General features: G+C 36.1%; 3 protein-coding genes across 6 annotated transcripts; 1 reads left to right on the top strand and 2 right to left on the bottom strand.

The window, feature by feature from the left end:
* Window positions 1-922: 922 nt before the first annotated feature.
* stx11a (syntaxin 11a) lies at window positions 923-3495 on the bottom strand. Of its 2 annotated transcripts, none has more exons than XM_027171955.2 (2): window positions 3306-3495; window positions 923-2352 (listed from the first exon to the last, which is right to left on the bottom strand). In XM_027171955.2, exon 2 carries the CDS (start codon window positions 2343-2345, stop codon window positions 1467-1469), a length of 879 nt encoding a protein of 292 aa, XP_027027756.1. In that variant the 5' UTR covers window positions 2346-2352; window positions 3306-3495; the 3' UTR covers window positions 923-1466. The 2 variants fall into 2 exon arrangements, with proteins under 2 accessions (XP_027027756.1, XP_047677817.1); XM_047821861.1 differs by lacking the exon at window positions 3306-3495 and adding an exon at window positions 2666-2953 and having other exon boundaries at window positions 923-2350.
* Window positions 3496-6880: 3385 nt separating this feature from the next.
* On the top strand, window positions 6881-16675 carry akap12a (A kinase (PRKA) anchor protein 12a). 2 transcript variants are annotated; one of them, XM_047821716.1, is made up of 4 exons: window positions 6882-7289; window positions 9484-9583; window positions 9718-15841; window positions 15919-16675. In XM_047821716.1, exons 1-3 carry the CDS (start codon window positions 7188-7190, stop codon window positions 15834-15836), a joined length of 6321 nt encoding a protein of 2106 aa, XP_047677672.1. In that variant the 5' UTR covers window positions 6882-7187; the 3' UTR covers window positions 15837-15841; window positions 15919-16675. The 2 variants fall into 2 exon arrangements, with proteins under 2 accessions (XP_047677673.1, XP_047677672.1); XM_047821717.1 differs by lacking the exon at window positions 15919-16675 and having other exon boundaries at window positions 6881-7289; window positions 9718-15904.
* Window positions 16676-16926: 251 nt separating this feature from the next.
* On the bottom strand, window positions 16927-23753 carry rmnd1 (required for meiotic nuclear division 1 homolog). Of its 2 annotated transcripts, none has more exons than XM_027172771.2 (12): window positions 23697-23753; window positions 21226-21679; window positions 20957-21065; window positions 20762-20837; window positions 20586-20625; window positions 20370-20470; window positions 20168-20274; window positions 20007-20071; window positions 19656-19732; window positions 19453-19573; window positions 18747-18863; window positions 16927-18392 (listed from the first exon to the last, which is right to left on the bottom strand). In XM_027172771.2, the coding sequence occupies exons 2-12, from the start codon at window positions 21667-21669 to the stop codon at window positions 18360-18362; spliced, it is 1290 nt and encodes a 429-aa protein (XP_027028572.2). In that variant the 5' UTR covers window positions 21670-21679; window positions 23697-23753; the 3' UTR covers window positions 16927-18359. The 2 variants fall into 2 exon arrangements, with proteins under 2 accessions (XP_027028572.2, XP_027028571.2); XM_027172770.2 differs by lacking the exon at window positions 23697-23753 and adding an exon at window positions 21991-22157.
* Window positions 23754-24009: the final 256 nt, after the last annotated feature.

The raw sequence follows: 24009 nt of genomic DNA, 5'->3' as shown, positions 1-24009 counted from the left end.
CGTTACACTGCAAAATAGCTAAAACAGCTCCTTAAAGCTAAGAACATTTAAATAATGGACAGCCCAGAGTCCCGATTTAAACTCAACTCAATATCAGCACACACTATATATATATATATATATATATATATATATATATATATATATACATGTATATATTATATGTATATGTATATATGTATATACACAGTATATATGAGTGTGTGTGCGGAGTTAAAGAGGAGAGGCCACAAATTAGTATAATGGGATTATTAGGACATTTTGTTTTAGTTATTTTATGTAGTTTACATGTAAACGGTTAATAGGCATCGGTACAATGAGAAAGATTTTTAATCCATATATCCCATAGATTCAATCATTTATTTTCATTAACCATTTTTTTCCTGGTTGTGGTTAAGGTGGGGTGCACTCATCATGCACTCACTCATTCACACCTAGGGGTAACAGTCACCACTTAAAGTCCGGAGAAAGCCAGAGAGAAGAGAAAAAACACAGATACAGTGAGGAAACTCGTCAAAGACAGAAAGGCGAATCCAGCCCTGAAGCTGTGATCAAGTAATACTGCATCAACATACTTCTTACATTTTAGCACAAATAATCAGAGATTAAATTTTAACACCCATTTAGTACCACATAATAATCCTTTCAACACACACTGCAACATTTCATCAGACTTTGTTGATGCAACAGTAAAGCACTGCACTAAACTACATGTGAAGGCACTTACAGAAGCAAAGGGCATCCATCCATAAAGAGTTGCAGTGACTAAAGGTTGTCACTCCAACCAAAAGCAAATCAAATTCCAGAGCTTGATTTTTGCTCCTGATTGCTTGAAATATGTATCTGCCCTTATATAAAAGAAACTCTAATAAAGTATTTTAAAGATAACATGATTGGTACAAATAATTATTTCCCAATGAAATCAAGTTCCCAAAGTTACAATTTTATTTATTCAATTATGAAAACAATATACATGAATAAAGTTTATGAACCAACTTAAATAAAACACATTTTTTCCACTCTGCAGTTATTATACATCTTAAAACATAAATAAAATCAATCAATAACAAGAATTTCCAGACAGGTATCACATTAATATTTAAACATAGAGCAGAAACAATACAAGTATTTCACTTGGATAAAAAGCAGTGCTGTTTTCCTGTATTGCTGATCTACTGGTTAAAATACTAGGTTCTGCCTCATCATGTTACAGCATGTTCAGACAACTACGCATAATTTTCGGTATGCCCAATATGAAGAAATTAACTGTATAAAAACAGGTCTGGTGAAATGGGCCTGCCTGTTTATCACATCACATCATTGTGCAAAGTTCACATGCAGCTCCACCAAAGACAGGTCAATTAAAGTACTTAATACAGTCCTATATAAATCCACTATACATTTGTTAAACTAACCTGCTATTTTGAACTGAGAGTGGCATGAAGACAGTAAAACATTATTCCGCACTAATTGCAACATGGGAAACAACAACAGAAGAGCTGTCTACATGGGTTCTTCTTCTTATATTTCACAGCCTTCTTGATCTCAACTGTAGCCTTGCCAATAAATTCTTCTGTTGCACACACATTAGCCTCAATATTATCCACCATAGCCCCTTGCTGCTCCACCAGCAGAGCCAACTGAAAAAAGAGCTCGTGAATGTCCCGAATGCGGCTCTCGAGCTCTAGAAGCTCCTTGTGACGATTCTCGATCTCGCTGAGTGCTGAGCGGAAGGCTCGCTCGTCTGTGACAAGGTCATCCGAGAAGACATTCCACTTACCAGTCTCAATCATTTCTTCTATCTGATCCCCAGTTACCTCCTTGCCCATTATCTCTGTCTGTCTCTGGATGCGTATCTTGCAGTTTTCCCTTTGTGCCATCTCAGCCTCATTATACTCAGACATTGCTCCATGGAAGGCACAGGTTAAAGAGTTGTACTGGGAGCGCACCATGCGGGCCAACGCAGAGTGGGCGCCGTGTTTTTCCTCCAGGTCTTTGCACTGTCTCTCCATCTGCTGAAGCCTCGCATACAGCTTCTCTCCTTCAGCTTTGATGTTGCGTGCGATTGCATTGGAGTCCCGCTTGATGCTGCTAATACGTCTGACTGATGTGAGAAAACGGGTGTTCTGTTTGCTTAGCCTCTTCACCTCCTGTCTGAGGTTAGCTATTTTTTTGTGCATAGACTGGGCCTCCTTAAACACATAGTCCATGATGTCCTCACCCTCAAACACCCCAGTATGCTGCTCCAGCTGTCCATTTTCTGTGTTCTCTCCATTCTCTACAGGAGGGTCCTCTTGGGCGTTTTTAGATACAAGACTACTCAGGTCACACAGTCTATCCTTCATTTCTCCTCTATGATAAAGCAGAAACAAGAGAATGTAGTTAGTTGAACAGACTCTGGCCTGACTTTCCAATGTTATGCAACAGTGTTTGCACAGACTCACTGTACTCAAACAGCTATTACATGCTATGCCTCAGTGATGTTGAAAGATCTAAACACAGTAAACCTAAGATCAGCAACCCTTGAGACCGACCATCTTACAAAACTCAGCTCCAACCCTAATCTCTCCACATTTTCCAGCTCGGTTTAGATTTGGGTTGGAAATGAATTCTGTAGAAAAGCAGATCTCGGTGAACAAACTGATACAAAGCAGATAGGACATACCTTCTGAAATGAGAATAAAGGCCTGTTGCAAAGTACTGCGTAGGAGTAGTTCAGTGAAGAAAGCCCCTGTCACACCAGTGCCCTTATGGCTTATGCATCACTTACATTTTCCGAGTAATGGAAATCACACAGTCACGATGCTTACTTCCTATCAGACCAAATATAACTGAATAGAGAAGCAATGGGTGGGGACTTCCCTTTACTTCATATAGGAATTTATTACTTAAGGAATTAAGACACAAAAATGATAGTGTCCTATTTACAAATTCGTAATTTGAAAAAAACCTGCATTATGGACATCAAATGTAATATAATAATCCAATATACACCTAATTGTAGTGTTTAAATAGAAGTGGTTTAGATTATAGGCATGGGTTTAGATGATAAAAAGATTTCATACATTATCTCCACACTTAGTAGTCAAGAATTTGTAGTCTTTAATATTCAAATTTATACTTTGTGCGTTATCAGACAGTTTGCTAAGAAAAATCAAATGCTAGAACCTATTTGTCATGTTTCTCTTAACCACACACCAGCGCCACAGAAACATTAGTCTGTAACTTATGGCCAAGTTCAATTAAACCAAACCCAAACAACATGCGCGTCAAAACGCACAGAGGAGAAGGTCAGGTAATCTTACCTCACTTCATACTCCGTGGACCAGCTTAAATACGCAGATTTAAAATGTAATTAAACCGATCGAAGTTTTTCCTCTCTGTTCTTCCTTCTCAGTCTCACATCGTTGCAGGAAATAGCAGCCAAGCGACTAGTGGGAGTTACCGAAAGTGGCAGTGGTCGCTTTATCTCTCCACCTCGAGTCGCACTTCATCCTCAAAGCGTGTTCTCAACATTACAGCTCATTGTGGCAGCAAATGGAAAGCCTATATAACATTAATCCTAAACTTAAAAAAAGTTAACTAACAATAGCAAGATTTAGCAAAGAACCATGACCACAGGTTCTAATTAGTCGTATTCAATTACAAATTCTTATTGTTAAATCTATTGCGTACATTCAAATTGGGTTGCCAGACCCTTCTTATAAGGTTCATATAATTAGTCACTTCACAGTTCAGATTTAGACATATTTTATATTTATTATTTTATAAATATATTTATATTTATATTTCAGATTTAGACATATTTTATATAATTAATATAAAAATTTTGGTAAACAGCTTAATGTCAGTAGTAAATCCACGCCAATCTTTGCATTGAGCACACTCTTATAATGTGGGTAGAATATATATATATATATATATAAGAAATGTATTTTACTACAAATATCAAATATCAGCAAATGTGGTGTAATGAGTGAATAAAGCATATTATTATCTGTTTTACAAGTCAGTTTTATTTATAAAGCACATTTACAAATAATAAAAACCAAACGTATTGATATAAAATACAGAATATGTTAAGAACTTGCAACTACACTGTATTGACCCGAGATTATTGTCATAGTGTGTAATTAATTTCAGTAATTTCCTGTTTTACCAAATGCAAAGTGACTCACTGAAAGTGCTAATGAATGTGAGATGCGCCTGACAGAAACAAATCCACCATGTTGTAATCTGAACATGTTCTGCTATGCAGACCAAAATATGGGTATCTAGCTTTGTATTACTTCGCCACATGATGGCAGTAAAGAGTGGATATTTTTTTGGCTACTGAAAACCTTTCTGTGGAATGTCTCAAATAGTTACACCAAGCTGTTCACTGTGTGTATTCTGTGGAAATTCTTTTTATTATCACTTTTTGTAGTTCATTCATAGTTAAGGTCTATACATTACAGACCAAAAGTTTGGACACACCTTCTCATTCAAAGAGTTTTCTTTATTTTCATGACTATGAAAATTGTAGATTCACACTGAAGGCATCAAAACTATGAATTAACACATGTGGAATTATATACGTACAGAACAAAAAAGTGTGAAACAACTGAAAATATGTCATATTCTAGGTTCTTCAAAGTAGCCGCCTTTTGCTTTGATTACTGCTTTGCACACTCTTGGCATTCTCTTGTTGAGCTTCAAGAGGTAGTCACCTGAAATGGTCTTCCAGTCTTGAAGGAGTTCCTGGAGATGCTTAGCACTTGTTGGCCCTTTTGCCTTCACTCTGCGGTCCAGCTCACCCCAAACCATCTTGATTGGGTTCAGGTCCGGTGACTGTGGAGGCCAGGTCATCTGGTGCAGCACCCCATCACTCTCCTTCATGGTCAAATAGCCTTTACACAGCCTGGAGGTTTGTTTGGGGTCATTGTCCTGTTGAAAAGGTGGTGTGTCCAAACTTTTGGAAGGTGTGTCCAAACTTTTGGTCTGTACTGTATGTCATTATACAGAAAGCTTGGGCTGGTGTGTTTATTTGGAAACATCCTTGTCAATATCACAGTTGGTGGCATTGCTGCCACACAGCTTCAGGGTCCTGGGTGTGATAATAAGCCCATACATTTATGGGATGCTCCTTGTGTTTACACGGGTTTCTACAAGGTTCTTCAGTATCTTCACACTTTCAAAAACATGCAGGTAGCAGAGCGCTCACACTAAAATGACTCTAGGTGTGAAGGGAGGTAAAATATCATACATAACATAAATAAAGATATTAAACAAAATAACAAAAATAAAATTAGATACATAACATTGAAAATGAATGAGATAATGCAATCTTGTCATTCAAATCTGATTAGTTTATTGTCATCAGAAACTGTTAAATGTAATGATTTATAGTCGGGTTGCTTATTAAGTACACCCAAAGACATATGATGCTTGTGCACTGTACTTATATTTACATGAGACTCCCTACCCTATACAGACCTTATATGTTGTGTATACAAAGGATTTCATTACAACCCAAGAACTGAGAATAAGGATCCAACACTAAACAAATAAAAGATCAACAATCAGACATTGTCTGAGAATCATATTACAGTGTTTACAGAGGATTTATAGTTTAGTCTGAAGAAAACATCAGCTGTTTTTGATTAGCCAACCTGTGACCTGATTCAATTAACTAATCTTATTAACGTTACATGGAAATCTGTACAACAATACCACTGTTTTTCCTTTTGAGTAATCCAAACTGATTCCTTGTTTATGTTTTTTTGTAATTTTATATTTGTATATATGTATATATTAGTTCAATCAGGTAATGTCTCAAATATTCTGTACACCAGACAGTTAAATAGCTAGAATGATGGTGGAGATAAATAATGGTAGCTCCTGAACAGACAAAATATAATATTCTATTAATAAAGTGTTGTACACATATACTGGTATTGTTGAAATATCTTTAATGTACTGCTGACTGCAGTGCAGTATATTTAAATAGTGCAGTACATCTGAGAAATATCTTTAATTGATGTAAAACATGGAAAGGGTGAGGGAAGCAGTTTACCAAACTCGTGATGCTTGGTTCACATGGCCATGTTTAATCTAAAAATGTAATTAAAAAATACCAGAGACTTGTCACTTGATCTTAATTCACTGTGTCTATTATTTTACATATTCTTTCGTAAACAACAAGAGATCCCAAGATCACTACAAAACCCAGTGAACTTTTCCCCCTTAGCTTTGAAGCAAATCAGCAGATTATGCTTACATACATAATTACATTATTTGGGTAAATAGACTCCTTAAAATTTCCCAAAATTCAAAACTCATCCTAAACATTTTTTTTTACCATATCATATTAAAAAAATTAGCCTTGTTTTACTAAAATCTAAACAGTAAGAGGTTTTGTTATGCTATATAGTTGATGAGATGTGGCAATTAAATATAATTTGGTCTAGAATGTATGTTCACATAAGCATCACCCAGGATGAAGCGCCAGTCCATTGCAGGATACCCCGATTTACACATTCTGGACGATTTAAAGATGCCTGCAACTTGCAAAATATCTCTACTAAACCTCTGGAGCACAAGGAGAACATGCAAATGGTGGTTTGGCCAAATCACATTGGAAAAATAATGAAAAAATATGTGCACTATATGTGAAAAGTCCACACACATTAAAATAATGAAACATAACGTGAAGTTTCATTAATAATTCTTCCTGTAAAATGATTAATATTGGAATTTTTGGACTTGTATGGTAATAATAATAATATAATAATAATAATAATAATAATAATAATAATAATAATAATAATAGAGCTGGCTGAGCTCTACAATGCAAATTCTCCCAAATTATTTTAAAACTATAATAAAACAATGTAGTACAAATTCTTTTATTTTTCTCCCGTCTTGTGCAAAAGAAATGCGTGTGGTCGTATGTTATTGTTTGTATAACCTGGTACACGGCAGAAGTTTGATGCAGTGTGCAGAACTGTTGTCTCTGTAGTGCTGATGTATTGAGGCGTGTCGCTGCTCTGTGCATGTGATGAAGAGAGGAGGCTGTGCTCTAAAAAAAAGCCTTCACAGCGACTCAGCTGCATGACTTGCGACTCGCACTGATCTGGGATAGCTTATTCAGAGAGCCACGGGATAGTTCTTAAAGCTGAAATTGTGACACAGGACAGGTGTGGAGTATGGGAGCGACATTATCAGAGCAACGGGACAGCAAATGTGAGGAAGATGAGGAGCCGCATTCAGGACAGGATGAGGTACAGAAGGACAGCGCCGGAAACGAGGTAAACATCGGGCTAGAAACAGCCTCTATTTATAAAGCGTCTATAGACAGTACAAATCATACCGGTGTGTACCGGTGTGGAAACTGCGGAGAACTTTTTGTGTGTTTTGCTGCTGCACTGCAGTAGACAGTGATATGGTGATGCTAGCAGCTCACTGTAAGCTAATCTAATGACAGGGGATACATAATAAAACTTCATGATATAGTCTGCATTACATTGAGGCTGAATAAAACATTACATTTATATTGTGTGAAGAAAAACATCTACTTTTGATAGATGGGTTTTAAATGAACCGTTTAAAAAAACAACTCATAACTAATAATTAGATCAGGTTTCCCAAATGATGTATTTCAAATTTAAAATATATAAATAAGATGAAGGTGTGGTAAATAGTATTTCCTTATGTGTATATCTATAAATACACACATATATGTATTTATGTGTGGATTTATGTATAGATTATATACTTTGTGTAACTGTTGTGTACTGTAGGCCTCCATTGCAGTGATATACAATTTCTGGAACTGGAATCAGAATTGCATCCAGCTGCTCGCCGAATAGCATCTGCATTGATTTTCCATGTTAAACATGAACTCTGCCACAGTAACAAAAGATATGTGTAATGTACACTGACTAGTTTATTAAAATATAAACTACTTCTTAAATATCTTAATACTTCTTAAAATATCTTAATAAACTATCAGTCACTGTGATGCCTACTGGTATTACAACACTTTAAACTGTAGGAGCAATAAAAATGTGCTGCTGTGAAATAAATGATTTAGTAAATTACAGAGTCAGAATTTTGTAGATTATTGGCATTTAATCTAATATATTTCCACCCGAATAATACATTTAAACAGAATAACAATAATAAACAATAATCACATAATAAATCACAATAGTATAGAGGCAAAGATTAGTCACACTAATTAAGCTCAAAAAATATTTGTACAGACATATGTTCAATAAAAAGAAATATTATTCTTATTGGTTTGCATTGTGCAACTTTTGCACAAAATCCTCCAAACCTGATACATACACATCAATAAACTCTTAACTTGTATTGTAACTCATATCTTTCCTTCCGGTTTAACCTTGTGAGTTTTAATTCAAATGTATTTTATTTTTATAAAGCTTTTAATAATGCACACTGTCACAAAGCAGATTTACATGGATATAACAATTCAGAATAAAATGATAAAGAATAACATTTTAATTTATATATTCATTCCTACTGAGCAAAGCAGAGGCAACTGAAAACCGGACTCAAAAAGATGATGCCAGAGAGTGTAATTATAAATAATTTGCCTTCTATAGTTTTAGGGTGTTTTTTGGCAATTGAGAATGGTTATTGACTTCTAAATGATATTTTAATTATCCTGCAGACTGTAGTAGAATGGTTAAAAAAATAAAATGCATTGATTTTTAGTGACCAGCACTGTATTCCATTGTTCTTGATTTAATGATTAGCAGTGCTAATGTGGGGCTGTACAGTACTTTTCTCTGGTATTTTTTAAAATGTTACTTCAACTTTCAGGACAATGCCTCAATTCTTCTGCCTTTTTTGATTCATGTTCAATCTTGGATACTGGATAATTGTCTGTCGTATGTAAGTGCTTAAAATCTCCCACACAGAGACAATTTCCTGCTTTTTTCCCTACATTTTAGATTCGAAGCTAGAATTATAGCTTGCATTGTTTTCAGATACCCAATTAATAAGACTTAAAGAATTACAAAAAAAGCTGAAATGTAAATTTATGCATGGACAATTTGTGATACTGGAGAAAAATGACTAGATACAGTTTAAATCATCTAGTATAATATAAAGGGGTGAAAATTTTCATTAAATGCCAAATAGCATATAAGCTTATTGAAGAATATAAACGTGCTTCTCACTTAACTGCAAATGTAATAAGTTTACATTTAAAACAGTTAAATCATCAAATCATTACTGAACATTTATGTATTCACAGCCCACTGTGCCATATCATGTGTTTTCAAAAGGTAATAAATGTCATCACTATTATGTGAAAGTACATACTGTAGATATGTTCTTTTTACTTTTCCTTCTCTGTTGGTGATGCTATCATGTGGATGTTCTCATTTTTAAGCTTTTACTGTTACTGATTTCATTTTTGTTCTCTTATTCACATGATGATGAAATCCTTAATTTTCTTTACCTTATACCTAGCTGCTTCAGAAAAATGGGAAACTCTCAAGCCAGAATGAAAAAACTGAAAGCCAGACTGATGACATGAATAGTCAGAGTGATGAGAGAGACCTTGTAGATGGTGAGGATATTCTTAACCAATAATTTCCATAAAAACCTCTTCAATTATATAATTAACATTATTTTATGTATTTAATTCAGAACTATGTCCACATGCTTGATTTGTACCATAATTAACAACTTATATCATTTTAGTGGGTTCTGGATTTGTGACACTGAGAGAAGATGCTTCTGATATGACCGACAGTATTCAAGATGATGTCTCTGACAACATGAGCAAGCAAATGAATAATACAGATGACTTAATAGTGAAAGAGGAAAATGAGGCCAACAACAAAGTAAAGGACACTGAAATTGGCTTCAAAAAAATCTTCACATTAGGTGGATTTAAATTGACTTTAAAAAAAGACAAAGTTGAAAAGATTGATACAGATGAGCCAATAGAAAGCGAGCAGGAAATAAATGCTGCAAGTCCATCAGAGGAATCTTGGGACACTACAGATGTGAATCCTGTCAGTACAAATGAGCAGGATGAAGAAGAGATAAAGAAGGAAAGAATTAGAGTTGATGCAAATGCAAAAGAGTCACCTGAGACACAGTTTAATGAACCCATGGAAGAAACCACTCCTGAAAAAGTACTGATGGTAGATGTTCCTCAATGCCCCAAATCTGAGGAACCCATGTCCCCAGTTAAGCGATTTTTCTCACAAGGAATTTTGGCTAGTTTGAGAAAAAAGAAAAAAGAAGAAAGTGGACCAAAAGAGAATGAAAACAAACTCAAAAGTTTGAACAAAATGGATGAAAAAGAAACTACAAAAGAAGACACTACATGTACATGCCTTGATGTCTCTAGTGTTAAAATTGTTGAAGATAAAGATGTACAGCTATATAAGAAAGATGAGAGCAAACATGCAGCTGAAGGAGACATAATGAATTCTCTGGAACAAGATAAAGTGCAAGAAAGTCCATTCAGGAGGCTTTTTAGGAAACTGGCCACAAGAAGACAGAGCGAAACAAAACCTGATGACACAAACTCACTTGACCCTGTGGAAAATAGCAGTGAAAATCCTCAATTATCCACAGAATTATTTAAGTCCCAGAACGAGCAAGAAACAAAGGTTGATGAAACACAGCCTGTGGATGAGATGATGGACATGAGTCCTGAAGAATCAAAAAAAAAGTCAGACTCAGCTGTTTCCTGGGAAAATCTGATATGTGTCAGGTCTGCGAAGACGAGGTCCAGGAAAACATCTGACTCTGAGGATGAAACGCTAGATAAAGGAGAGGTGCCCAGAAGAACAATTGAATCTCCATTTGAAAGTTCTACCGAAGGTGATTATCTTACATCGTCCAATGAACAAGGTGCTAGTCCTGCAGAAGACGACAGTGGATCCACATGGAAGTCTTTTAAAAAGCTTGTAACTCCAAAGAGGAGGAGCAGAATGGAAGAAAGTGGTTCATTTGAGCAAATGCTGTCAGACACTGACATTAGTAAAGATGAGTCTTCATGTTCCTTGCGAAAACTTATTTCAGGGCGTAAAAAAATTAAATCTGATGGGCAGCAAGAAATCATATCATCTGATGAAGGCAGTAAAGGCACAGGAACAGACATTGAGGATGATGAAACACCAGGGGTTGTACCACTGTGTGAATATGAAATAGCTGAACCTAAAATGTTGAAAGTGACGACTGATGAAATTAAAAGAGAAAGTAAAAAAGAGAAAGAGATGCAACCCATTATTGAAGAGGACAAGCCTAAGCAAATGCAGCCTTTAAATAATGTTAAACCTTTAAGCTTTGATTCTGGCTTATCAGATGTACCAATTCCCACAGAGTATATGGAAGAATTAACGGAATTCTTAAGCAAACATCAGCAACTCAGTGACATACCAGAGGAAGGAATCATTGAGGAAAGTGTTGCAACTCCATTATCCTTTATTGAATGGACAACTCAGTATGACACCTTAGCTGATGATATAGTAGATATGACAGCTGATGCAGTCACAGCTCCTGAACATGTATCTGAAAACGTTGAGGATGACACATCTGAAATGGTGTCTGCAGTTTCCCAACTATCAGAGTCACCCAAAACATCAGGAAATGTAACACCAATATCACCTGTACACCATATGAGAGAATCTGACACAATCTTTCAGGAAGTTGTGGAATCCATTAACATGGTTCCAAGTATTCTGTCCATCACCACACAAGACAAAGTTCCTGAGGCTCAGGGAGTGTCAGTCTCTCAATTTATTGTAGAGTCAACTACAACAACGGAAACAAAAGTATTAGTAACCCATAAAAAAGAAGAAGCAACCTCCATCTGCATAGGCATTGTTTGTAAGGAAATTAGAGCTGCTGAAGTTGTTAGTTCTCTGCCCTTAATTGAAGGAATATCAGAAATCACTCATGTAATACCAATAGAAATTGTCTCTGGGGATTTGGCAGAAGAATCTAAAGTAGCAGGAATAACAAATGACAATGTCAATGAAGCTGAAATCAATGAAATCAAAACGATCTTACATGAAGTACTTTTACTTGATGAGCAAAGCACAATTCTTGCTGAAACTGCGAGAAAATCAAAGCAACAAGTTATAATGGTCGAAACTGTTCAGGAAGAACTTTCTCTTATGTTACAGATGGAAGATGTGGAACATGATTCAACAAAAACATTAACTGGAATTCATGAATGCACACCAGTCCATACTGCGGTGTACTCTGGAAGTCAGCTTCTTGAGGAGCAGAATATTTTACAGAATATGAACATGCCTGAAACTGAGGGCCCAATACATCCAGCTTTAGAAGAACCAGTATATGAACAGCTGACAAAGAACACTTGCATCCCTTTTGAAGTTAAAAATGTTCACAGAATTCCAGATGTTGTATCATTGGCTGCTGATGTTGAGCAATTTGTTCAATTCACTGAAGTAACAAAGCCTGTGTTGCACAGTGTTGTAAGCTCAGAGTCAGACCCTTCTCTGAATCAAACCTCATCAATAACAGATGCTGGAGTTCTTGTATCAGATGTGAAATGTTTAGAGACTACAGCGCCGTTTAGCAGTGTTATCCCCATATCAGATTCTATCAAGATAGAAATGGATTTGGAGAGTGAAGCACAAATGAAAAATGACCCCTCACAACATTTTGTAGATAGTCTTACAATCCAAATGAACAATACTGTGTTACAAACAGAAACTAAAAATGCTGAGACAGTACCTGTACTTAGCACCGCAACATGTTCAGCAAATGGCTTTAAAAATTTAGGGATTATTGAAGAAGTGGAAAAAGTAAAACAAAAGATAGAACCTACAGCAGAGATGATTGAGGAAATTGGTGATGAAAATGTTATTTACAATTATGAAGCAGAGAACCTTTCAGAAATCATAGATAAACCAACAGAAGAAAAAGAAGGTAAAGAAAGTGAATGGAACACACTTGTCAGGGAAAGTTCCTTACCTGTAGCAACTACCAATGAAGAATGTTCAGTTAAAGAGCCAGAAGATAGGTCAGAAGTTCTTCTGGGTCTAAAAAAAGAACATAAAGAGGCAGACACCCTTCCTATAGAAATCTCCAAGAGAAAACAAGCTGCAGGTGATGAAATAGACATGCTCACACTTAATCCAGCTGAAACAGGTGAGGCGACCAAGAAGCCACCTGCCATCTGTGAGCAAACAAGAGTCGATGAAGAAAATCCAGATTATGGAGTCCAACTGCCAGCCACAGACAAATTGATCACAGATGAACAGACTACAGCTGTAGCTCCATATGATTCAGCAAAATTGGAGGCGGTTAAAAGATCATGTGTGGATGATGAACCAGATAAATTAGTAGCAAGTGAGCAAGAATATAATGAAACAGAAAATCCTGAAATTACTACAGAACTAGAAACTGTAGAGTTTACTAGTTCTCCAGTTGAGACATTCCCTGAAGATGAGACTCGACTTGCCCCAGATGAGCCACAAAGAGAAGTTTTACTCTCAAAACAAGAAAAATATCAAGCAACGGAGTCAAGTCATGCACCTTATGAGGAAAATAATGAAGCAGGTGAAGCTATGGTTAGAATGACTGTAAGCGTCTCAACCTTTATGTATGAAGAAGATACAAGAGTAGAGTGTACTGAACAACCAGCGGCAATTCTGCAATGTTTTAATGAAATGGATCAATCTGTAATGTCTGACATACATTTAGCAGAGAAGCTAGAGGGTAATGAAACAGCAAATCCTGAAGTTAATGCAGAAATCATTACAGAACACCAAGAGGGTGGAGAGACACTTAAGATGTCCCTGAAATTTGAGCCTCGACTCAACACTGAACAGCCACAGAAAGAATTTTTATTCTTAAAACAAGAAGAGAGTCAAGCACTTGAGTCAAGTCATGAACCTTATGACGAAAATAATGAATTAATTGGTGCTGCTGAAATAAGCAAAATCATTTCTTCAGTTATATATGTAGAAGAAACAGGAGTAGAATGTAAAATATCTGACCAACCTGTACATGCCGGACAGGGTGTGGATAAAGAAGCAGTAAGAACAATGGAGCATGTAAGTAAAATACTTCCCAAAGATGAAGCTGAATCCTGTGTCATCTCTGAAACTGAAGGGTCTGAGCACGTAATGGAGGTAATAAAAGCTACTTCTGAAGTATCTGTTGAAGTTGCAACTGAACATGAGGTTAAAATGACAGTGGACTTTGAAGAGAACATTGTTACTCCAGATGCGACTAAAAAAGATGTATCTGAAATTGACATGGAAAATGCAGCAGACGCTGAAAAGAACACAGAATTAACAACAGAATTGAAACTGAACATGGAAACACCCACAATCAACTCTGAAGGACAAACAGTACTCACATCTCAGCAGGTGGCAGAATCACCAATCGTGACCGAAAATAAAAATAAGCCTGAGGTGCTGACACATGAAATGAATGAACTTGAAGCAGAGACACTAAAGGTGGCAGAATCAAAGGTAGATATCATTTTTGTATCAGAGACGCCTGGTGTGGCCTCACCAGTGGAAACACCGTTGGTCATATCGACAGAAAAGGCTGTTAATATAGAAGCCCTTGCTTTGCCATCAGTAATAAACAAATTACAGTCAGATTTAAAATCAGTCACTGAAACAGAGATTTCTACAGGAACCAAACAACACGGAATTCCCACTGTAGTGTCAGAAATACAAACCTTGACAGGATTATCTTTAGAACAAACAGCAGCACTTTCACCAATATTAAAGGAGGTTTCAGAAAAAGAGGATGTAAACATCAACAGACCAGTCATGGTTGAGGTGACGGAACCAAAATTAAAAATGTTTATGGTAACAGATACAATATCACACACATCAGCAGTCCCGGCAGTTGTACAAACAATGGAGATTTTAGCTCTTGAAACAGACACCTTAGTGAGAACATGTGTGGAAAAGGATGGTGAAGCACAGGGCTCTGTCGTGACTTCAATAAAAGAAGACACAGATATAGACTCTTTAGTTTTGACCAGCAGAGTCAGTAAAGCACAGCTAAAAACGCTAGTGGAGCTAACAGCAGAAGACATCCCAGTGAGTCAAAAGCCAACTGATGGCCAGTTGATCCAGGAACCAGAAATGTTAATGGTGGCACAAAAAATAAAGGAAACAATACATGAGACACCAGATGCAGTTGATGTTACTGCATTAAAGAAACCTGAGGCACAAGGGCAAAGAGAAGAAGTGACCAAACAAATCATAAAAGAAACAGTTCTGACATCAGTAGAACCAGAGTTTGAAAGTACATCATTGAAGAAAGACATAGTTTATGAAACAGTTCCTACATTATTAGAAGAGCCAACAGCAGCTTCTTTTGTAAAACTACCAGTTACATCAGAGGCCTCAGTGGTTGAAACACCAACACTGGATCCAGCAGAAGTCCAAAGGCCAACTGTTGTCTCTGTGATAGAAACTCTACCAGTTACCAGAGCAGTAAAAGTGGAAATGCAAGTCACTGGACCACAGGTTAAGGAAAGACACAGTGATGCACAAGCTGCACTTAACATTGAAGTGAAACACCTACCACTGGCTGAAGTAAACGTAACAGGATTAATTGAACAGGTACCTGAGGATGTAGGAAATACAGCAAACCCCAAAGAGGATTCTAAAATCTCTGAAGAGAGGAGTGGAAGATTAAAAGAGATTTCTGTCCCCATCATAAAGATAGTTGAATCCCTGCCAGGAGTAGATGACGATATCTGGGAGGATGCTAATGAAGATGTCAGAGATGATCAGTGTTCAAGTACTAAAGCAAGTGACAGTTTGTACGATGCAACCATGTGCCATGTCAACGATTGAAACATGTAAGTGGTCCCACTTTAAGCGGAACTTCTGAGTACTTAAAGACAAACATACAATACCAAATGTTTTTTTATTATAGGTTTGGTTGAATTCCAGTGGAGAAGAAAGGATGAATGTCAGATGAAGCTGAAATTTGGTGAAATGTTACAGAACATACAGTATGTATAAGCAATAATGCAGTACAGGAACGACAAACATTTAAACGCAAAGCCATAATGATACAGCTTATTATTTTTAAAAATATTTTGTATTTTAATTTGTGCCTTTAGCAACCAATATAAATGTGCATCCTTATAAAGGTAAAGGATATAAGGTAGATGTATCAACATGATACTGCAGTGGAACCAGTTTGTTAGCGTCATTACATGGAACAGCTGTACCTCACTTTGCACTCACATACTTTTAAATAATATTTAAATCAATATAATGCTATCACCAAAGCTACATTAACAACTGTATATAGTCTATCTATACTTCATATTACCAGAGAATTAACACTGGGTCATGAGACCCTTCTGAGAGTGACATTAAAAATGAAAAATGAAGATTAACATAAGATCATAAATTTATGGAATAATTTATATTTATATCTGACAAATTTTTTTGCATGAAATTTGAACTCTCACCAACTTCTTTGCAAGTAGTTGGTGAGAGTTCAAATTTTTTTTCTGAATTTTTTAAATAATATTAATATTGCAAATCAAATCTAATCTAAATTTCAAATGAAATCTAAATTTAAGTTTAATTAATATGATATATTTATTATTATTCCATGCAAATAAACATGCATTTCTGGACAGTAAGTTATTGAAAGCATTCTGTATTTCTTTTTAAAATATATATAGGGGGTCAAAGCACTTAAGGTAGCTTTAATTTAACACTGAGTTTAAGTAGTTTAATTGAACTATTAATCTTCAAAATATGTATGGATTAACCAACATTATGTTTACTTTGTTTAAATAAAATAAATTAAGGATCTATGGTCTGTGAATTCATTAACTGGCAGTGCAAATTAGTCTATTAAAACAATCCACATACCAAGGAAGAATAATAATAATAATAATAATAATAATAATAATAATAATAATAATAATAATAATAATGTTTCTTTATAAACAATCAGTGAAATAAAGATCCTTAGATGCTTAAAACCATTACATATCAAAACATTTTTGAAAACAATGTAGTATTATGACCAGTAGTTTATAATTTACTTTTTGAATTATACTGTTAATTATCAGCAAATACATTGAATATACCTAGCCCCAAATTCTGCTAAATGCCCTCAGTGGATATGGTAGACTTCAGCATTTGGAACAGATTCTTCAGTAACTGCTTTTTTGCAGTAAAGTGATACATTATCTTGCACAGAGGGGCTGCAAAATGCAAAGTGCATGCACTCCATCCTAGACAGGAAAAGTGTCTCTGCTCTGCCACACCACACTGCTTGTTCACCAGTCTTTACAACTCTGCCCCATGATTTAGAGACACATGCTGCGGCCTGTTTGGCTTGCCAAGAGCTCTATATACACATACATACATACATACAAATACATACATGTTCCCACCATCTGAATAATTTACAGACAAGTTGGACACAAACTTCTCCATCTTCATCTTTTACGCACTATCACTATGGGGACACAAGGGGAACCTGGGTAAATAAGAAGGCTTGCTTCATCACCACAGGGCTGTTATTAGATTAGTCAGGGCACTGTTGGGTTTCTGTGTGCAGAATATTGTGACTGTTTGCTGCAGAGCAGGATGATGGGGGAATGGGAGGGGTGAGAGCTGCCTGCTGTTAGAAACAATGAAAGCAAAGGAGCACTATATTAATACTAGGTAGGGCCCCCATTTGCTCTCAAAACAGCCTCAATGCTTCTTGACATGGATTTCATAAGATGGTGGAAGCATTCCTGTCAGATCCAGGTCCGTGTTCACCTGATTGCATTAAACAACTCCTGCAATTTCATGCAGTGGATCTCTCGTGCTACAGTACCACAGCCAAGTCTGAATCTACTGGAGTCAGAGCTGGTGACTGAATACCACTGAAATGCACTGAATTCATTATCATGTTCATGAAACCAGTTTAAGGTGACTTTTGATTGTGACAGTGCATTACCATGCTGAATGTTGCCATGAGAAGATGGGTAAGTCACATGATCAGCATCAATATAAGTGCACACAGTTTACTATTACAATTTTTCTTTCATCAAAATGTGTAAACAGGATAATAATAAAAATGTTTCCCTTTCCATTATTGTTATGCCAAAACTACAATTCCTCCGAATGCAGTGCACAATACCTTAATATATATTATTTTTTTATGTAAAGATTTGTGATTTTTAAATTTATTGATCTAATTAAAACTTCCAGAACAATATGGTACAATAGCAATCATCTGTCAACAGTCTACTGATTAGAGGTTCAAAAAGTTGCAGTAATTTGTATGCACACTGAAACTTTTGAGAGCATTGGTGGATGATTTCACTCTGGCAATCAGGTCCTCCTTCTGTCTCTTCAGAACACCACACGGGCCAGTTCAAACATCACCTTTAGATAACACAAAACACTCAAATATTTACTCTGAATGATTCAATTTTTCTTAATTATGGACTATGATGAATAAAAAAAACTTACAAATAAATATAAATAAATGTCTGCACTTTTGTGATTATTAAGTGTCATTATTTGGCTTCATCCACATGTGCTACATGCTTTGATTGATTTGACTGATTTCCTACTATTTTTGTAACCTTCTCTATTTGGAAAGTATTTTATTCTCATGTTATATTCATTAAGAATAATAATTAAGCACGCAACAAAACATTTTTTTATTATTGAGTTAGCACGATATTTAAGAAGGCTTTGTCAGGGGATCTGAAAGCAGCAGACACATGAACTAACCTCGATAGTGATCAGGATCACAATCATCCACTCCAGTCGGAGACTGTGCTTTTCACTAAGATGATTCCTCATCAGATCTGTCAGTTCAGTGCAGTGCTGCAGCTTTTCATTCACAACCTACACAACACCACATGAACACAATTCGATTTTATTTGTTATTTGTTTATTTTAGCAGCACTTTCAACAATGGACATTGTCTCAAATGAGCTCTACAAGAATATTAAAATTCAGAATAAAAATTAATTAAAAAGTTTATAAATATAATAAATAAATAATAAATATAGATTTTTCCTTAATGAGCAAGGCAGAAAAAAAAGAGGGAATGAGGCGATACGTGGAAGAAATCCTGAAAGGAACCAGACTCAAAATAGAACACATACTCATAGGTGACACCTGAGTCTGTGACTGTAATAATGTCATTTCTATAATTGTACACTATGTAGTGTAATGCAGTTGTGTAACCAGGAACTTATCGAGCTTCAAAACAAACCCAAAGCATCAGTGATCCACTATCATTTTGTTCAGTGGGTATTTGTGCACACTGTTTCTCTACAAATGCAAATGAGACATATGGCCAAAAATATACAAAATAAAAAATAAATGTGACTACCACACATTGACCTCCTGATAGTTACAGTAGTATTAGTAGTATAAACAGAATTTTCTGGATCTGCTAAACACAGGTGTGATTATTTAGTATTATTACCTTAACCCTGCGGTTGATACTGAGAAACTGACATGTCTTGTCATACAGTTGCTCCAGGTCCTCTCTGTCCCAGTAGAAATCGGGAGTGATGAGAAGATCTGAACTGAGGTTAATGCAGTGCCTGTAAAATTATATCATTAAAACATGAACTAAATTCAAATCTAATAACCAGGTTTTCTTTTATCCTACTGGTGGTTTCTCACCTTAAAGCAAACAGTTCTCCTATTTTCTGCAAGACCTCTGCCCTGGACAATTTGACTGACTTGCCAGACTTTAGGGTCTGTTGGGAAAGTATATGAATGTCTTTGAAATGCATTATGTTTGTTGATCAAATGATTTCCATAAAAAAAAATCTAATAGAATAGTTAAATAGAATTTGAATGTATCTACAATGATTAATTTCATAATAAATAAAATGTACCAAAAAACTATGTTCTGTTTCATATATTAAAGTCTCTTTTCAAATAGATGAATGGTAAACATTTTATCATACAGTTACATGAAGAGTGTCAGATGTTAGTATGTATAAATGTACGCAAAATAAGTGGGACTACCTCTGGAATTGGCTGAATAGATTCAACAAAGTTATCCAGAGAGATCTCCCATATCGCCAGCTTAACTGTGATAAAATAATTTTTAGATGTATGAGTCAAGGCTAACGTTAGGGTGAAATCTTCAATACATGTGTAATAGCATGAATAAACGTCCAGCCCACCTGATAGAGACAGGGCATTAGAAAATGCAAATTTCTCCAGAAGGACTTGCTCATAGTCCAAGTCGCTATTAAATATGAAGTTTCCCCGGTGGAGCTTTGTACTTCCCCTAAGTAATTCAAGAAAAAAGCATTACACAATACAGGGATGTGATCTGCAATACTACAGAGGAACATAATGTAAAAGGCAAACATCATGACATACTCTTCTATAGAGTAATTAATCTCTTCATTCTCCCAGTGGACCAGAGCTACCTCATAGGGCTGAATCTCATGTTGCTCCAATATCCGCATCACGTTCTTAATCTGTAAACCAAAATTGTACGTATACGCAGAAACAACTATAACAAAATCTTATAAGCAACTGGGAGTGTTGAGATTTATCTGAGACAGGAAACAAGACAGTAATGTTTTTACTCACAGTTTTGTCATCAACATTCCAGAAAACCACTGAACCTTCCCTGTTGAGAAAAAACTCTTTTTTTAGTGTTAAACAGAGCTGTACATGATACAACGACTGATTAAACATGTGGAATCAGGTGTGGCTCCTGTTTGGCTGGACACGTTTAGAACTGAACTATGACCATTTCAGCTTACCTGAAGAAAAACATCATAGCAGTATCATCTGGTTTTGATGCTATTTCTGTTCCGATCGCCAGAACATTAGATGCATCTAAACACAAAATGATAATGAAAATGCTAAGAAATAATTTAAAGATCAGCCATGTCTATGCACAAATACAGGGAAACCATAGATTATAGAATTACCATTATACCAACACTTCAACCAACCTCTGGGCAAGTCCATTATTTCAAAAAAACCATTAGCAATTAAGTCGTGGCACAGAGTAGGTAGGTGGTACTGTTCAGCAGTCGCATAGGCAACACATTGCATCATATCCTGTTAACAAAATATCAGGTCAGACGATGCATAGTTTTGTTGTTTTTCTTTTAATTTTACTTTTTACCATTTTATTCATAAATGAAAAGAGGTAGAGATAGAACAGTTTTTGTAAATAGCAACTCTGCATTTATTCCTGAGCTCATAATAAAAAACTTGCCTCTTCTGGTGCAGGCAGATTGGCTCTGGATGGCTGTTTCGTCCTTGGTCCCTTTAATGTCTTTTTTCCAGGCATACCCGCTTGCTTCAGCACAGATTTGGTGGTTCCAGTGGTGGATTGAAATGTTCTATGTTTATTCCATGTTGTGTGTTTCATGCCATGTTTTGGGGTAAAAACAAGTCTGTGCAAGGTTCCTTTTTGCAGTCCATACTTCCAGGCATCACTAAATGTGATGGTGTGATTGCTCTTATAGTTTGTGCTAAGTTTGTATGTTGAGCTGCTGCAGGACAGCACATTTTGTGAACAGCACTGGAACCTATAATCAGGACATTTCTCCCATTTCTGCCATCGTGCTGTTACAGGGACTAATGTGGAGTAAAGAGTCCTCTCCAATGGCCGGAACAGTGTCCGCCATGTCAAAGCTGTCACAGACCTAGCTAGCATACCTAGCTACCTGTGTAAATAAGAAACAATGTGATTGCATGATTAGTTTCCTAGCAGTATTTAATTACTATTAGTTTACAACCCACTGACCTTGACAGCAAGTCCTCATAACTATATAACTAACTTTATTTTAAACTGTCTCTCATTTGTGTATTAACAGGGTACAATGATGACCTGCAGATCTCATGTTCTGAAAATTAGCATGTAATGTAAACAACAACAGCTAATGCTAGTGTATTTTGACAGATCTCTAATCATAAGTAGCTAACGTTAGCTCTGTGCAGCTAATACACACCAAGTCACTTTAAATTCGGTACATACCAAGTGCTCTCTTGCAGAAGACACAATAAATAACTGTCACATCTTCACCTAAAGAGTTGTTTTTGAGTGAATAATTCAGGCTCTAATATTTTACATGAAGGTTGTTTTGAACAAATGAATGAAGGTTGGACTTCCGGTACACGTGACACACGCAACACGACACGTCACGTGGACATATCGCGAAGCCCCGCCCCTTTAAGATAATACTATATACAGTCTGTCATTTCCGACCAAGTTTTAAATACAAAAGCACCTTAGAAAACATGATGAACACTTTTAGTTAAGTTTCAGGTAGACCTTTTAGAAAAATTAGGGATTACTATATGTCTTAAAACTCTGGCAGTTTCTTGGCAGATTTGTATAAGATTGAACGTGTCATGTTGGGTAATTTCTTATTTAAATTTTCTTTCTATGTGTTGTGACGTAATTCGCAACTTATGACGTATTACGGCTTGTTTGAAGATATTCTCAGGGCTGTCAAGTGTCACGCATTGAGAGTGACGGTCACGCATTTCGGTCTATTGTCACGCTGCACTATTTATCATATATTTAATAAGCCGCAGCGCCCAAAATGTATCAGTCCGCACCGCTGTCTCTATGGAACCGGGCAGTAGTGTTAATTTCGTCAGACGAGACGGTGACAAGACTGCACCACTGTCCAAAAAGCTAAGACTAAATTAACATGCATTATTGTTGACGAAAAAAGACGAGACTAAAATGTTTTGTATAAAATAAAAACTAAGATAAAATCTCTCTTCATTGTCGTCTACAATTGTCTCTGCTTTTTCATCAGCTGTTACGCCTTTAAAATATTCAGAACGAGTTCGCGGCTTCGCGCTGTTGCTCAAGATACAGGTCTCATAAGCCTGTGGCTGCAACACGAAACTGTTGAACAATTGTATTGCTTCCGCTAAAGAAAATAGTGCGCTCCGTCTCTACGGTTAGAATCCTGGGTGTCCATGGCAACGCTCTGTTTTTCATGGCAACGGTGTGTTATAGTTAGCAGCGGTCTGTTATCAAGAAATAAAATAGTGTGTGTGTAGAAAGAATTCGTCCACACGCCGCTCAAGTCCACCGTCTAGGCGGCTTTTTGTGTTAAATTATATTTCCTGTGGCCGCGTAGGCTCTTTTATTGTACATGACAGCTTATGTCCTGATGACCGGTCTTTGCATTACGATTAAAAGCAGTATCAATAAAGTAAAAAAATTTATACTTTTGTGATTCGCGGAGTTTTGACAAGTTTTATAGCCTTGATATTGTTTCTTATTCAAAAGTGGTGACAGAAAAAAACTCTTTACCCCAACCTGAAACCTCTTCCCAAGCCCCTGTCACAATCACATCATAATCAAAATTAATAATTAAGCTTAAAAGCAAATGTATATGTAAGGGAATCAAGTTTAACAATTACATGTAATATTGCTCCAAATATCATCAGTAACGGTGTGTGCAATACCATTTATAACTTGCATTAAGTTGGTAATTTAATACAATTTTTTGACTGAAAACTCGACTAAAACTTGACTAAGATACCTTGAGTTTTCTTTTGACTAAAACTAGACTAAAATGACGAGACTTTTAGTCAACTAAAACTTGACTAACAAAAAAAGATATGTGAATGACTAAATATGACTAAAACTAACAAGGACATTTGGCACAAGACTAAGACTAAGACTAAATTAAAAATAGGTGACGAAATTAACACTACCGGGCAGGAATCAAGCGCATCTCATCTCAGTTCTTAGTCCAGCCTGACACTTATCAGCCAATCAAAAAAGAGGCCACACAATAGCCAATAAGAAAATAGCACTATTGTATCTGGGTAAGATTTAACGCAACAACCAATAAAAAACCATATTCATTAGAGTAAAGTTTTCAAAACTTTACTCTAATAAGGCCATCCTTAAAAATAATTTGGTTTACAGTAACAGTAAAAAAAAAAAGGGTCGGTAGGTAGGTCTATATTTTTTTTTCAAGTTTCAATGTAAACAAAAGTACAATTTTGGTGATGGTGATTACGA

Source organism: Tachysurus fulvidraco, chromosome 12 (assembly GCF_022655615.1).
Source record: "Tachysurus fulvidraco isolate hzauxx_2018 chromosome 12, HZAU_PFXX_2.0, whole genome shotgun sequence".
In the NCBI taxonomy this organism is placed as follows: Eukaryota; Metazoa; Chordata; class Actinopteri; order Siluriformes; family Bagridae; genus Tachysurus; species Tachysurus fulvidraco.
The sequence above is the reverse complement of the archived record's forward strand: the minus strand, read 5'-3'. Positions and strand labels throughout refer to the sequence as shown.